The sequence below is a fragment of the Elephantulus edwardii genome, unplaced genomic scaffold (assembly GCF_000299155.1).
Source record: "Elephantulus edwardii isolate Elephantulus edwardi_28Jun2011 unplaced genomic scaffold, EleEdw1.0 scaffold00021, whole genome shotgun sequence".
Lineage (NCBI taxonomy): Eukaryota > Metazoa > Chordata > Mammalia > Macroscelidea > Macroscelididae > Elephantulus > Elephantulus edwardii.
Genome location: NW_006399771.1, coordinates 3,117,939 through 3,131,049, shown reverse-complemented (window position 1 = coordinate 3,131,049; position 13,111 = coordinate 3,117,939). Strand labels below are relative to the sequence as shown.

The 13,111-nt window shown below is 42.5% G+C and overlaps 1 protein-coding gene across 1 annotated transcript in view; it reads right to left on the bottom strand.

Moving 5' to 3' along the window:
- CES1 (carboxylesterase 1) overlaps positions 1-13,111 on the bottom strand; it is a 40,358-nt gene that overhangs the window by 12,160 nt on the left and 15,087 nt on the right. The window contains exons 6-11 of the mRNA XM_006882520.1: positions 10,838-10,942; positions 9,102-9,206; positions 6,494-6,532; positions 4,674-4,814; positions 3,790-3,870; positions 3,367-3,514 (exon numbers count right to left, since the gene is read on the bottom strand). Of these exons, the coding sequence (XP_006882582.1) occupies positions 3,367-3,514; positions 3,790-3,870; positions 4,674-4,814; positions 6,494-6,532; positions 9,102-9,206; positions 10,838-10,942 (619 nt within the window). The remainder of the gene's footprint in view (positions 1-3,366; positions 3,515-3,789; positions 3,871-4,673; positions 4,815-6,493; positions 6,533-9,101; positions 9,207-10,837; positions 10,943-13,111) is intronic.

The window sequence follows — 13,111 nt, the reverse complement described above, 5'->3', positions numbered from 1 at the left end:
ATAGGCAGAGACTGCCCATCTTTCTCCTGCAGAGCAGATGATAGATTTGAACCATGTTCCTCTGGGTTTGCACTTGCCACCTTACCACAAGGCTACCAAAGTTCCTTGAGTAATAATTAGAGCACTGTATTTTCACTTCCAGATGTTTAATTATTGCCCTGCTTTAAGTAGCAATGCTTAGTGGTGCTTTGAGCAAAATCTCGAATGATCCAGGAAGCAATAAACGAAGATGGAGGTAATACAGAGACACTGTACCAATAAAATTTGGCCAACATGTAAATATTCAGGAAATAGTGTATGGTCAAGAGCCAAATATAACGAAGTTCAAACTGCACTGAAAGCATTAGCAAGAAAGTAAAGCCTCAGGAATTGATGGGATACCAAATGGTATGTTTCAAGTAACAGAGACAACCTTGGAAAGGCTCATAGTCTGTGCCAGGAAATTTGGAAGACTGCTACCTGGTTGACTGACTGGAAGAGAGCCATATTTTTTTTCTATTCCCAAGAAAGATGATCCATATGTGGAAATTATAAAATAATATCATTAACATCACATGCAATCAAAATATTGTTTACAATCATCCAAAACTGCTGTTACAATACACTGACAGAAACCTTCCAGGAGTTCAAGCTGGCTTTCAAAGAGACTGCAGTACCAGGGATATCATTGTTAATGTCAGATGGATCTTGGCTGAAAGCAGAGAATACCAGAAGAATGTCAATCTATGCTTTATTAACTATGCAAAGGCATTTGTATGGATCATAATAAATGTATGGCTAACCTTGAGAAGAATGGGAATCCCAGAATGCTTAATTGTGCTCATGCTGAAACCTCTACCTAGGTCAAGAGGCTGTTGTCCAAAAAGAGCAAAGGGACACTACATGGTTTAAAGTCAGGAAAAGTGTGCATTAGGGTTGTATCTTCTCTCCATACCTATTTATCAGTATGCCGAGCAAATCATTCGAGAAGCTGTACTCTATGAAGAAGAATGTGGTATCTGGATTGGAAGAAGACTCATCAACAACCTGCATTATGCAGATGACGCAACCTTGCTTGTTAAAAGTGAGATGGGGAAAAAAAGTGCAACAATGAATGAATGAATGAATGAAAATCCAAAATCTGTAAATGTTCATTAAAATTAGTATTTTGAAGCACTTGTTGCAGAAAATCAAAGACTATGGCCTTTAATATGGATCACATCACAACATCAAGAAAACAAAAATTCTCACCACTGGACCAATAGGTAAATATCATGATAGGTGGAGGAAAGATGTAAACTGTTAATGAATTCATCTTCCTTGAATCCACAACCAACACCCTTGGTATCAGCTTTAGGAGATCAGGAGACATACTGCATTGGGAAAGTCTGCAGCCAGTCAGGGGCCTTTCCAAATTACTGAGAAGCAACAACGTCAGTTAAGGTGTGCCGATTCAGGCCATGGTCTTTTCAATCATTTGCTACGCATCTGGGAGCTGGACAAAGAATGATGACAAATGACGAAGAACCAATCATTTTGAGCTGATGGGAGAGACGTATTGAATATCCCAGCGACGTCTAAAAGGACAAACAGATGTATCTTGGAGAAAGTGCAACTGGAGTGCTTCTTGAAGGCAAAGATGGCAAAGCTTCATCTCACATGCTTTGGGCATGCTGTTAGGAGAATCTATTCCTTGGAAAGGAACATCATGCTTGGAAACTTGGAGGGTCAAAGAAAAAAAGACAGTGACAGGGATTGACACAGTAGTGCCTGCAGTGGGTTTGAGCTGTCAAGAGATGATGAGGACGGCACAGGATAGGACAGGGTTCAGATGTGTTGTTCATAGAATTACTAGGAGTCATACTCAACTTGTCACTATCTAACAACAAACTCAGTGTTGTGTGATATCCTAGCACGGATGAGTACGAGGATACAGAAGGGAACGCACCACAAGTCAGACCTACAATCTGAGCCAAACCCCAATCGATGAAAGAGTAAACTTGACCTCAGGTGGTCCCCAAATAAAGAGTTTTACCAGGACCCTCATAAGGAAGAAGTGGTTCATGTTATCACACTACATCTTTGCCATGTGCTTGAGTACATAGTAGTTCAGTTTTAGGTACTCTGTTTTGTGTTGTAGGTAGTTTTAATCAAGCATGTAGCATCTTAACTTTAAAATCCTTCTAGCAGGTTTAGAGAGAGGGAGAAATCTAGACCAGGGAACATTTTCTTGTTTATAGAAAAGAGCTAATGGGGTTCCTGACATGGACCCTATGCTTGGCCCCATTCTTCTCTCAGTTTCATTCATTAACAAAATCGTTTGCAGCTAGCTCTGACCAAGACATATCTCCCAACATTAGTCCTCCAGCTCCTATACTATGAGGGCCACGTGCCTGCAGTGTACCTCAACATTTCCTCTATTTCTTTGCCTGCCAGCCTGATTTCTACCTCCAATATCCATATTGCCTGAGAGCTTTGTCTGGCCTCACCAATGTCCATCCCTATACTCTCAACAAGTAAGAGTGTCAGGGAAGTCACAACCCATTGGGAATAGACCCCAAACAATGATTAGTGGCAGCTGGTGTTTATGTACCCAAACTCTGCTGCTGTTCAGATGTGTCAACCTTGGCACATGCCCTCTTCCTCTTTCCCAGAATTCCCACCCCCAGTTGTCCAAAGTAGCCCTAATCCTTTCAATCCTAATCCTAATACTCTTCCCACTTCTCCGCACCTCTAAACAACGTTGCCTTATATTCCACCCAATCAGTCAATTCCTATTTTGAGTATTAGTAGCAGATCTATTAACACTCACTTGAATCGGAGGGCAACCAGTTGAACACCCGTACATCATTATCAGTCAACTAGCATCAATCTTATACTTCACATTAATCCTCGCAATCATACCCATTGCTAGCCTGATTGAAAACCACACACTTAAGTGATAATCCAAACATCAAGTCCTAATAGTATAACAATTACTGTGGTCTTGTAAACCACCAATGGAAGATAACTTCCTTAGGACATCAGGAAGAAGACATTTGTCCTATCATTAGCACCCAAAGCTGACATTCTTATTAAACTACTTCCTGATACCCTTTCACCATTGATCAGCTTTCTTTTCCTTTGTTATCTCCTCATATTCTTACTAGTATTTCTGGGGATCATCTCCCAAGTCAACTCCTTGCAACGAGATCCTTTTCTCAGCGTTGGCTTCTGGCAGAAACCAAAATAGGACAGCATCCCACAAGAGGTTGAATGGAATCAACCTCGAGGCTTGACTCTTGCAATTTCAAAATATCTGTGTATTCTAGGAGTCAGGGCCTGGGAAAAGCAGACAGAACCTGTTGGGGGTGAGTTCCCCTCTCCTGTCTAGTTTCCAGGACTCACCCCTATGATGGCGTGCTGCAGTCACAGACGGGACGACAAACATTGCATCTCCGAGCAAGTCCAGGAACAGGTCTTTCTTTTTGGCAAGGTCGTCGGTCCTACCTAAGTACTCTTCAGTGACCACAGGAATCAGTTCCTCAGGGACAGCCTGGATGAATCAAGAGTGAAAAATGGCCACCACCCACCCACTCCACAGTTGGCCGACGTGGTTTCTCCACCCAGTGAGGAGAACTTGCTTTGCTAGTGTGCTATTTGAGGTCCTTTGTCTCTCTCCCCAGTGTGACAAGGTGGGAAAACAGGGAAATGGGGCAGAATTCTGGGGTCCTAATTTTCATTCCACCAGTTGGTTGCTCTCTGGCATTTGGACAAGTGCTTCCCCCTTTTTGAGCTTCACCCAATTCCCGTTAATCGCTTGACTCTTACAACAAGAGGGTAAGACTTCCACAACAGTGATGCAGCTGTCTTCTGATCCAGTTTACCTTCAGAGAGTGGGTAGCCCATCAGCTGTTAAAAATTATTGTGAAGCATTGAGAATTAACAGGGAAAAGATCAACCAATGAAACAAATCAGAATGAAAAGCTCACTCTGCCATGCTTTGAATCATTGGACAAATCCAATTAATCCAATGGATTTACATCCAGAAACTCAAAGAAGACAAAGGGCACAACAAATATTTTGCAGAAACTGTCCCACCCTTTGTAGTCATGGCAACATTTATCAGGCTAGAACCCCCATAACTACCAATGATTCTGAGAGGAAAGGCTAGGGTTAGAGGGCTCTGGGGCAGACAATATAGACTCTCCAAGTGCCTCTACCTGCTCAGATGGCTGAGGAAGCCAAAACTCCTTCCAGTAGAGTTGAGTCCTTTGGAAAAGCCTCTGAAATCCTTATGAAGGGAAAGTCCCTCTTCACTTTTAGAAGCCAATTTGAACTCATGACAAAGAATGTTTCTCTGAATTTTTCCAACTAAACTTAGACCATGTGCAGAGACTTCTGAAAAGCCCAAGTCTGAGGTGGGAGACACTGGATCTGAGATCATCTTCCCCACTCTTGGTCTTGGTTTCTTATCTACTCAGGGTCTTCTTTCCAGCCCCGCCTGGCACAGGCATTTCAGAGACTTTGAACTGGAATGGTATAAAGTGTTTGGGGAGATGGACCACCCATTTGGCCATCTCAGAGGTTTCCATGGAAATATCAACCCCTACAGATGAAGACCACAGCCTTTCCTTCAAAGAAGGGCTTGGAGAATGTCAACCAGAGGTGGGAAGGGTCTGGGCAGGAGAGTGTAAGAGGCCTCCGTAACTCACTGTTGGAATAATCCAGCCAAACTCTTGTTTGTTCATTCCGATGATGTAGGGGACAGTGTTGAATTGTTTTTTGGCCACAATCTCTTCGAGTGACTTTGGTAAGAACACTCCATCGACCACCATGGGCAAGAAAGGGTAGCTCTGGGAAGGAGAGCAAAGCACTGTGAGCCAGGCGATGTCAGCAACAGTGAGGATGGCGTAGTCACTGCTCTCCAGAGTGGGCACACGGCTGGTCCTGCATGGGCTGTGTGCATTACCTTCTGGTAACAAACACCTTTAACTACACTTTTTATCACTTCAATACCCAGTGTCAGAAAATCCTGCCGGCATTTCTTCAAAAACAGACTCCAACCTTTGCTCACCATGCCCACTTGACCCTACATCCACCTGACCCTAGACACCACGTTCCTCACCTGAATTACTTCAAGTCTATATCCTTCCACAGATCTTCCTACATCTACCTCTACCCAGACCCCTTCCCTACAGTGTAGTTTTAACATAGCAGCCAATGAGCTTTGGTGAAGTCTAAGGTTATGTCACTCTTCTGTTCACTCTCCTCCTCAGAATCTTCTCATTTTGTTTTGTATCAAAATCTAAACGCTCAAACGAACATATCCTACATCCAATGCCTCTTTAATTTCAAGCCTGCTCTCTCACCTCACTGAATTATTTCAGAGGGCCTCCTGCCTCAGAGCCTTTGAAGAAGCTCTTCCGTCCCCAGTCCTCAGATCCAGCTACCTCACCGTGTTCAGATTTTGTCTCAAATATCACTTTCTCAGTGAGCCTTTCCTGGACTCTTTCCCTTAAAACCCAAACCTCGGTGGCAAGGAGCTGCAAGTACAATCCCAGAGGCACATGGTTCAAATCCACCAGATGCTCTGCCGGGGAAGGAGGGACAATCTCCTCCTGTACCAGTCAGATCTGATTTGACGGTACACTCACACACACACAAGTAATAAAATAAAAATTTAAAAAACAAACAAACAAAAAACCCAAACCTCAAACATATCCACTTGCAAGTTCTACTTCAAATTCCTGTTTCCTTTTTTTTTTTTGTCTTAATACTGATTTTGTTTGTTTATGGTAATCCTCCCAATTAGAATGTTAAACTCTGAGAGATTAAGAGATTTTGAGTCTTTCCTCCACCCCATGTCTGTTCTACTACAGACAACTTCCGTTTTCTAAATCAGGTCCTGGCACATAGTAAGTGCTTATTAAATAGTTGTTAAGAAATTAATTAGTCATCATTGAGAATCTCACTGGACCCTCGTAGCACCATCTCTCAGGGAGGGAATGGTGAGCACTAGTTGGTAAAATATGATGGAGATAATGTCACCAGCATCTGTGGGGATGTGGGAGTTGAAGAAGGAGATGGGGCAGACGGTCCAGCCAGTGTATCTGGGAGGAGAGTGCCCAGGACCAAGCCCTTGCAGGCACCATGTCCCACCAGGAGATGATTTGGGTTCAACAATGAAGATTCTTTAAAGAAAACCAACAGAGGACTATTTTAGCCCAACTTCCTACTGCAGGAGGAGCAGGAAATGCAAACAAGAGAGGCCTAGACTTGAGAGGATTAGATTCATGGAGCACAGAGCTGTTAACCAGGAACACTGGACTAGATGTCCAAGAGAAGGGCTCCAGTTCTGTGTCTGGTCCTCCTGGCTATGCCCACCCACTGCCCCTCTCTGAGCCTTGCTAAGGTAAGCACAAGGGATTACTGTCCCCCCCACACACACACAAGATTGTTTTCAGTACATTTATCTATAACAAAAAAGAAGCCAAGGTTTTAAATCTGTAATTGGGAAACTAAAGGCACTTACTTCTCTGGGATCTCCAAGTAAATCAATACTGAAGAATTTCTGTGAAGACAAAGGCAGAGGTTGTGTGTGAGGCTTCTAGGAGAGAGAAGCTGATCTTTTGTTAGCTGTGTCCTGAAGGTAACAGGGTGTCCCTCTGGACCAAGAGGAAATGTGTAGGTAGACCCTGTGTTTAGGACAAGGGAAGGGTAGGCATGAACAAGGCAAGAGTGGAGCGTGGTGACCCTGAGTGAGGGCCACTGGAACTCTGCAAAGGATAGATCTTGCTTTTGCCTGCCCTTCCCTCCATCTTTTCTGCCTTCTCTTTGAGAATCACCCTAATTTTCTTTGAAGGGACTTCTTCTGTTACCCTTCACTCTGTGAAGGATCCTTGCTAGTTAAAATTAATTATCTCTCTTCTGTACTCCTGCTGTAAGAAAGGTGTTGGTCAATACAGGGAATGTGGGTAGATTGGATACATACCTAGAAAGAGTAATAGTAATTGTCAGACAACTAGAGCTGGGTTAGGGCTGTTGTACATAGGGTTGCTATGAGTTACAGGTGACTCAATAGCACATAACAACAACAACAACAACAACAACAGCTATGAATCACTAACTTTTAGAGGGATTGATGATGAGTGAAAATATATGGTAACTGGAGGATGAATAGACAGACAATTGCTGGATTTATAATAGATAAATGTAAGGTGTGGGTGGATTAGTGGATTGAACTATGTTAGAGGGTTTGGGATCTATATTATAGGATGAAAGGACGCTGATGGGTTGGGGAGGTTGAATACATTAATAACAAAATAATGAATGGATAGACAAAAGTGGTAGATGAGAGTAGATCTCAGAAAATTTAGAAAATTGAGTTACTGGAGAGTTCTGGTGGACTAGGGATAAGAAATCGCACTGCAATCCCAAAGGTCTACAGTCTGAATGCACCAGCTCCTTCATAAGAGAAGGACAGACAATCTCCTTCCATACAGTTTACTACTTCTGAAAACTCACTAGAGGGTCAGCTATGGGTCAATTCCAACTCAACAGCAGACAGCAACAACAACAACAACAACAACAACAACATTGGTTATTGCATGAGCACAAGTAAATGTTCTGGAATTCCCACTCTTATCAATATTAGTCCTAATTTGTTATTATCTACCGAGTTAAATGGCTTTGCATAATCAATAAAATACAAGAAGCAATTGTCTTAATAAAAGAAGGGAACACTGCAGGGCTTAAAAAAATACGCGTGTCAGGGTTGTATCCTTTCTTCATACCTATTCTGCCTGTATGCTGTACAAATGGTCCAAGAAGTTGGAGTGTAAGAAGAAGAATGTGATATCAGGATTAGAAGATTCGTCAATAGCTTGGGTTATGCAGATGGCACAACCTTGCTTGCAGGAAGTGGAGAAGATTTGAAGCACTTACTGCAGAAGATCAAAAACTACTCCCTTCAATTCGAGTTACATCTCAACATCAAAAAAACAAAAATTCTCTCCACTCGGGCCTATAGGCAACATCATGATAAATGGAGAAAAGATTGAAGTAGTCAACAGTTTCATTTCACTTGGGCTCACAATCAACCCCCTTGGTAGCAGCAGCCAAGAAATGAAGACATATTGCGTTGGGGAAACCTGCTGTCAAGAACCTCTTGGAAATGCTGAAAAGTAAGGACATCGGCTTGAGAACTAAGGTGTGCCTCATCCAAGCCATGATCCAAGCCAATTGCTTCCTATGCGTCTGAAAAAGTTGGACAATGAGTAAGGATGACACAAGAATTGATGCCTTTGAATGATGGTGTTGGCAAGGGATCTTGAATATCTAATGGGCTGCCAAAAGAGCAAACAAATCTGTCTTGCAAGCAATGCAGTGAGGGTGTTCCTTAGAGGCAGGGATGGTGAAACTTTGTCTGTCTTACTCTGGGTGTATTTGCATGAGGAACTAGTCTTTGGAGGGATAGGTCGAAGGTCATGCTGGGAAAGGTAAAGAAAGAAGGGAAGAGCCTCGATAATATGGAGAGACAGAGTGAATACCACAATGGGCTAGAACCTGGCAGAGATGATGAGGATGGCCCAGGAGAGGGCAAAATTCAGGTCTACTGTTTACACAGTGGCTATGAGTCATAGTGGACCTGATGGTGCTTAACAACAACAGCAACACTGAGGTAAAAGCTGAGAAAAAAGGAAACAAGAAAAATTGTGACCACCTTTGTTGTTAATATCCTCATTACCAAAATCCAAACTTGTTGTTACCTCTGGAAAGGGGTGAGGAGAAGAGAACCAAGATGAGATACTTGGAATTTTAGGGTAAATCTATGTTTAATTTCCTAAAATTATATCAGAGTGGCAACATATTAAGCTTTGATAACTGAGATGTTATCACGAAATTATTAATTTTCTGGTTTGTGTGGGGTGGGGTTTTTGGGTAATTTTCTGATATTAAAATATGTTATTATGAAAGTGGGTCCGGAGGGAGAGTCTTAAGATCCAAAGGGTACCTCTACTCCTGAGAGAACAGAAACTGTCCCAGCTAGTATTCCCAGGTAAAGTAGACGTCACAAATGATGACACCTGGGGCCGAGTTAACAAGGAGAGCTGCATGACCATGAGAAGGGATGCACTTACCATCTTCAGCGTTACCTCCAAGAGTTCATCCTCTGTTTTCTGGCGCAGGCAGTGGACCATGACAGCTGAGGTGGTGGTTTTACACCCAGCAAAGATGGCAATTTGCTGCAGAGATCACAAGATACAGCAGACTTTAAGAGGGATGTCCTCCCCCTCCAATGTGTTCTACCTTCAACCTCTTTCAGGAGGTAGAAGAAAATAGACTAGCATGTGTGGGTCCTGGGATCTAGTCTTGCCTCTGTTACTAGTTTGAATTGTGATTTGAACTAACCATATATTCTTTCTGAGTCTGTCATCTTAACTAGAACCAGCTGTCATCAAGTCAAGACAATGTAGGACCACTCCACGTATTTCAGAGTAGAACTGTGCATCATGGGATTCTCAATGATTTATCTCATAGAAGTAGATCACCTAGCCTCTCTTCCAAGACATCACAGGGTGAACTTGAACCACTAGCTTTTGCTTAGTGGGAGAGTGTTCATTTTTACACCCAAGGATTCCTCTCTTACCTCATCTCTCTTAAGATAGATATAATTATCTCAAAGTGGAATGTCTAAAGAGAGGCACTGTGGAGTGGTAATTAAGAGTATTGACTCTAAATACAATTTCTGAATCCAAATCTCTCTTTCTTCTCTGTTATGGTTAATACTGTGTGTCAACTTGGTCATGAACCTCAGTGTACTGCAACCAATCTGTGTACTATACATTCTAACCTAATAAGCAGGATTGTAAATTCTGTAAAGATATGATTAGTCCTCATCTGATTAAGAATTAATCTATTCCGGGGTGTGATCCTCATGGTATTAATGTTTAGACTCTGAAAAAAAGCTAGAGACCTTTTTGTCAGATTTACATCTGGCTTGTGGTCTCCAAACTTGAAGCAGAGATCTGTGTACTTGCCGACTTTGAACTCAACAGTATCCAAAGGCAGCCCGCTCAGTCTGTTACTTCCCAACAAAACACCTTGGGTATGTCGGCCTCTGAAACCAGTGTCCTCTAGAGCCAGCAGCCTGAAATCCTGCCTGCTAATGATTTGGACATTGCCTCTTGAGATCTGATCTACAGACTTGAGATTTGTCTCTACGAGTATGTGAGTCATTTCTTTGAGGCAAATCTCAACGATAGATAGATAGATGATAGATAGATAGATAGATAGATAGATAGATAGATAGATAGATGTCACTATCTCTCTAGAGAGCTCTGGTGTCCTAGACAACCCTAGAGCTGGGGTTGTCCCAAAGGCATGCAAGTTCAAATCCACCAGCTGCTCTGCAAGAGAAAGATAGGCTATCTTCTCCGACGTGATCTCCTGCCTCTGAAAACCAGCTGGATGGTCAGCTACGAGTTGGTTCTGACACAATGGTCCATAACAACAACAACAACTTCTATCTCTCTACACACATGCATAGGACATCATGCTGAGAAAGGTGGATAAGTCAGTGAAAGAGATAAAAGATTTCCAACAAGATAGATTGATACTGTGGCTGTAATGATGGTGTCCAGAATGTCTGAGAACATGAGGTTGGGACAAGATAGGATCAAGTTTAGCTCTGTTGTGTATAGGGACACTCACAGCACTATTAAATCTGACCTTGGGCGAGATCTCTCATTGCCTGTATGCTTCAGCCATTCTTACATCCATAGTTCTTTGAGGATGCTCACTGAATCCTTGACAAGAAAGACCCTTGAGATACCAGGAGAACAAAGGTCAGGCAGCTGTCCAAAGTAAGACCTACTTCAGCGGCAGACCTGCTTTCATTCTTGAACAGAACAGAAGCAAAGGCAACACCACTTTCAGAAATAGCCCGGTGGAAGAGGTTCTTGGCCAGAGGAGATAAAACCTGTGAAGAAAACAGAGATGGAGGGAGTTTACATTCAGGAAGGGAAGTACCAGCAGCATCTCTGTTCTTCCCCAGTGACCTCCATCCACAGCTGTGCCCTGTCTCAATACTTGGAGGTTGCTCAAGTAGGTTCAATGGAATGTAAGAGGTCTCAATAGACTTAATGACCGCTGGCTGTTCCCTAGATTGACCTGGGGCCATGGCTTCCCCAAGAGAACCTCTGTAGAGTGAGGGTTAGAACAGGAAAAGTAGGTGGTATGCCCTGATTATCAACAACCAAAAGTAGAAAGATAAGACACATTTTTGAGTTAGTGGATCCCTTACACAGAATTCATCCTAAAATCAGTAATCTGGGAGGTGCATAAAGCTGTGTAAGGATGTTTATGCTGTAGTGTTTATAACAATAAAACACTGGAAATAATCTATCCAATACTATGTCATTGGTTAAAGAAATGAATTTGCATTATTATCATGAGAGATATGTAAACATAACAGTAATGTTATATTGGCATAGTCTGTAGCGAGTTGCACCGCCAACCTACTTAGCTAACCTCCTTAGCTAACCTCCCTAGACTGTGACATAGTCTGTAGAGAGTTGCATGCCTCTGGTAGTTTGAATCCATCAGCAGCTCAGAGGGAGAAAGATTCACAATCTCTTCCCATGGGATTTACAGCCTCTAAAAACCAGCCGGAGGATCATTGATTAATCCGTTCTGACTTGACAATGAGCTTTAAAGAGCATATTTAATGCTGTTGTTACATTTGTGTGCTGTCAAGTGGATTTTGACTGAGAAAACCTATGTTGTTGTTTGCTGTCCAGTCTGAACCGACTCATAGCTGACCTCCCAGAAGGTTTTAAGAAAGTTAACGGCAAAGGAGTCATTTTCCGCCCTTTTCCCATGGAGCAGCTGGTGAATTCAAACCACTTGCCTTTAGGATTGTTGTGTTGTTTCTAACCATTAGGCCTCCAGAGCTGCCTACATTTCCAAAGCTGCTTCATTGACACATCTAAGGCACATCTTTACAAAAGTGAATTGTCCGATCTTCCTATCACAGAGCAGCCGTTGGATTTGAACTGTGTACCTTTGGGGATGCTGTGCAGCTTCTTACCACTAGGCTACCAGAGCTGCTTACAGAATATATAGGACAGCATTTTCAAGGCTGCCTCAAAGGCCGTCCAAAGGCGGATTCGTCAGATTGTCAGATCTTTCTCCCACAGAGCAGCTGGTGAGTTTGAACCACTGATCTTTTAGTTAGCAATGGAGTCCTGAGCCACTGTATCACTAGCACTCCTTAAAAGGAAGAGTATTTAATGAAACAGTATTTAATGCCAAAGGAAATATTCATGTTATATTGATGTGTCAAGGAAGGCTTTTGATAGATACCAGTGCCAGTTTCAACTAAATCAAGAACCTGTTGGGTTGTTTTTTGTTTTGTTAACAATCATGTGTAAGCCTGGATTTAGTCAACAAACAGCTGTAGGCTGGAAGCCTCTTGTTTAAGTCAATCAGGACCTGGTGAGCAGGCCTTTGTATTTAAAAGTCCTTTGGATCCTCAGGCCTGTGGCCTCAGGCACGCTGTTGATTGTGTTTGGGAAGAACAGTGTTCTAAATAGTATAACACTTGTCTGTCAGTTTGCTGTACTGAGATAACTTGGGGTTGCTTGGATACAGAACACTGAGCCACTTGTGTGTCAAATACCATAATGGTCTAATGCCATAGTGGACAGAGTTTAGTAGAGCTCACAGTTCAAGACAGGCTTGGAATCAGGATTGGCATCCAATTCCTAAACAACATTAGAGAAATGATGATAGTTATAGAACAGGGTTCAGATCTTTTATTCATAGGGTCACTATGAGTTGTACTTGACTCAGTGGCACTTAACAACGATAACACAACTTAACAACAGTGTGAGTTGCCATGAAGACAATTCTAACTCATAGAGACCCCGTGTGTATCAGAGTAGAACTCTCCTCCTTGGCAGTTTCAGTGGCTGGTTTCTCAGAAGACCACCACCAGGCTCTTCTTCCGTATCACCTCTGAGCAGACTCTTTCCAACCATCAATCTTGGTCCACCTTTCAGACAGCAATCTATTGTTATCTATTTATATTTCTACCTTGTATAATCTACATTATCTACTTGTATCTCACAGGAACTCATTTTATTTA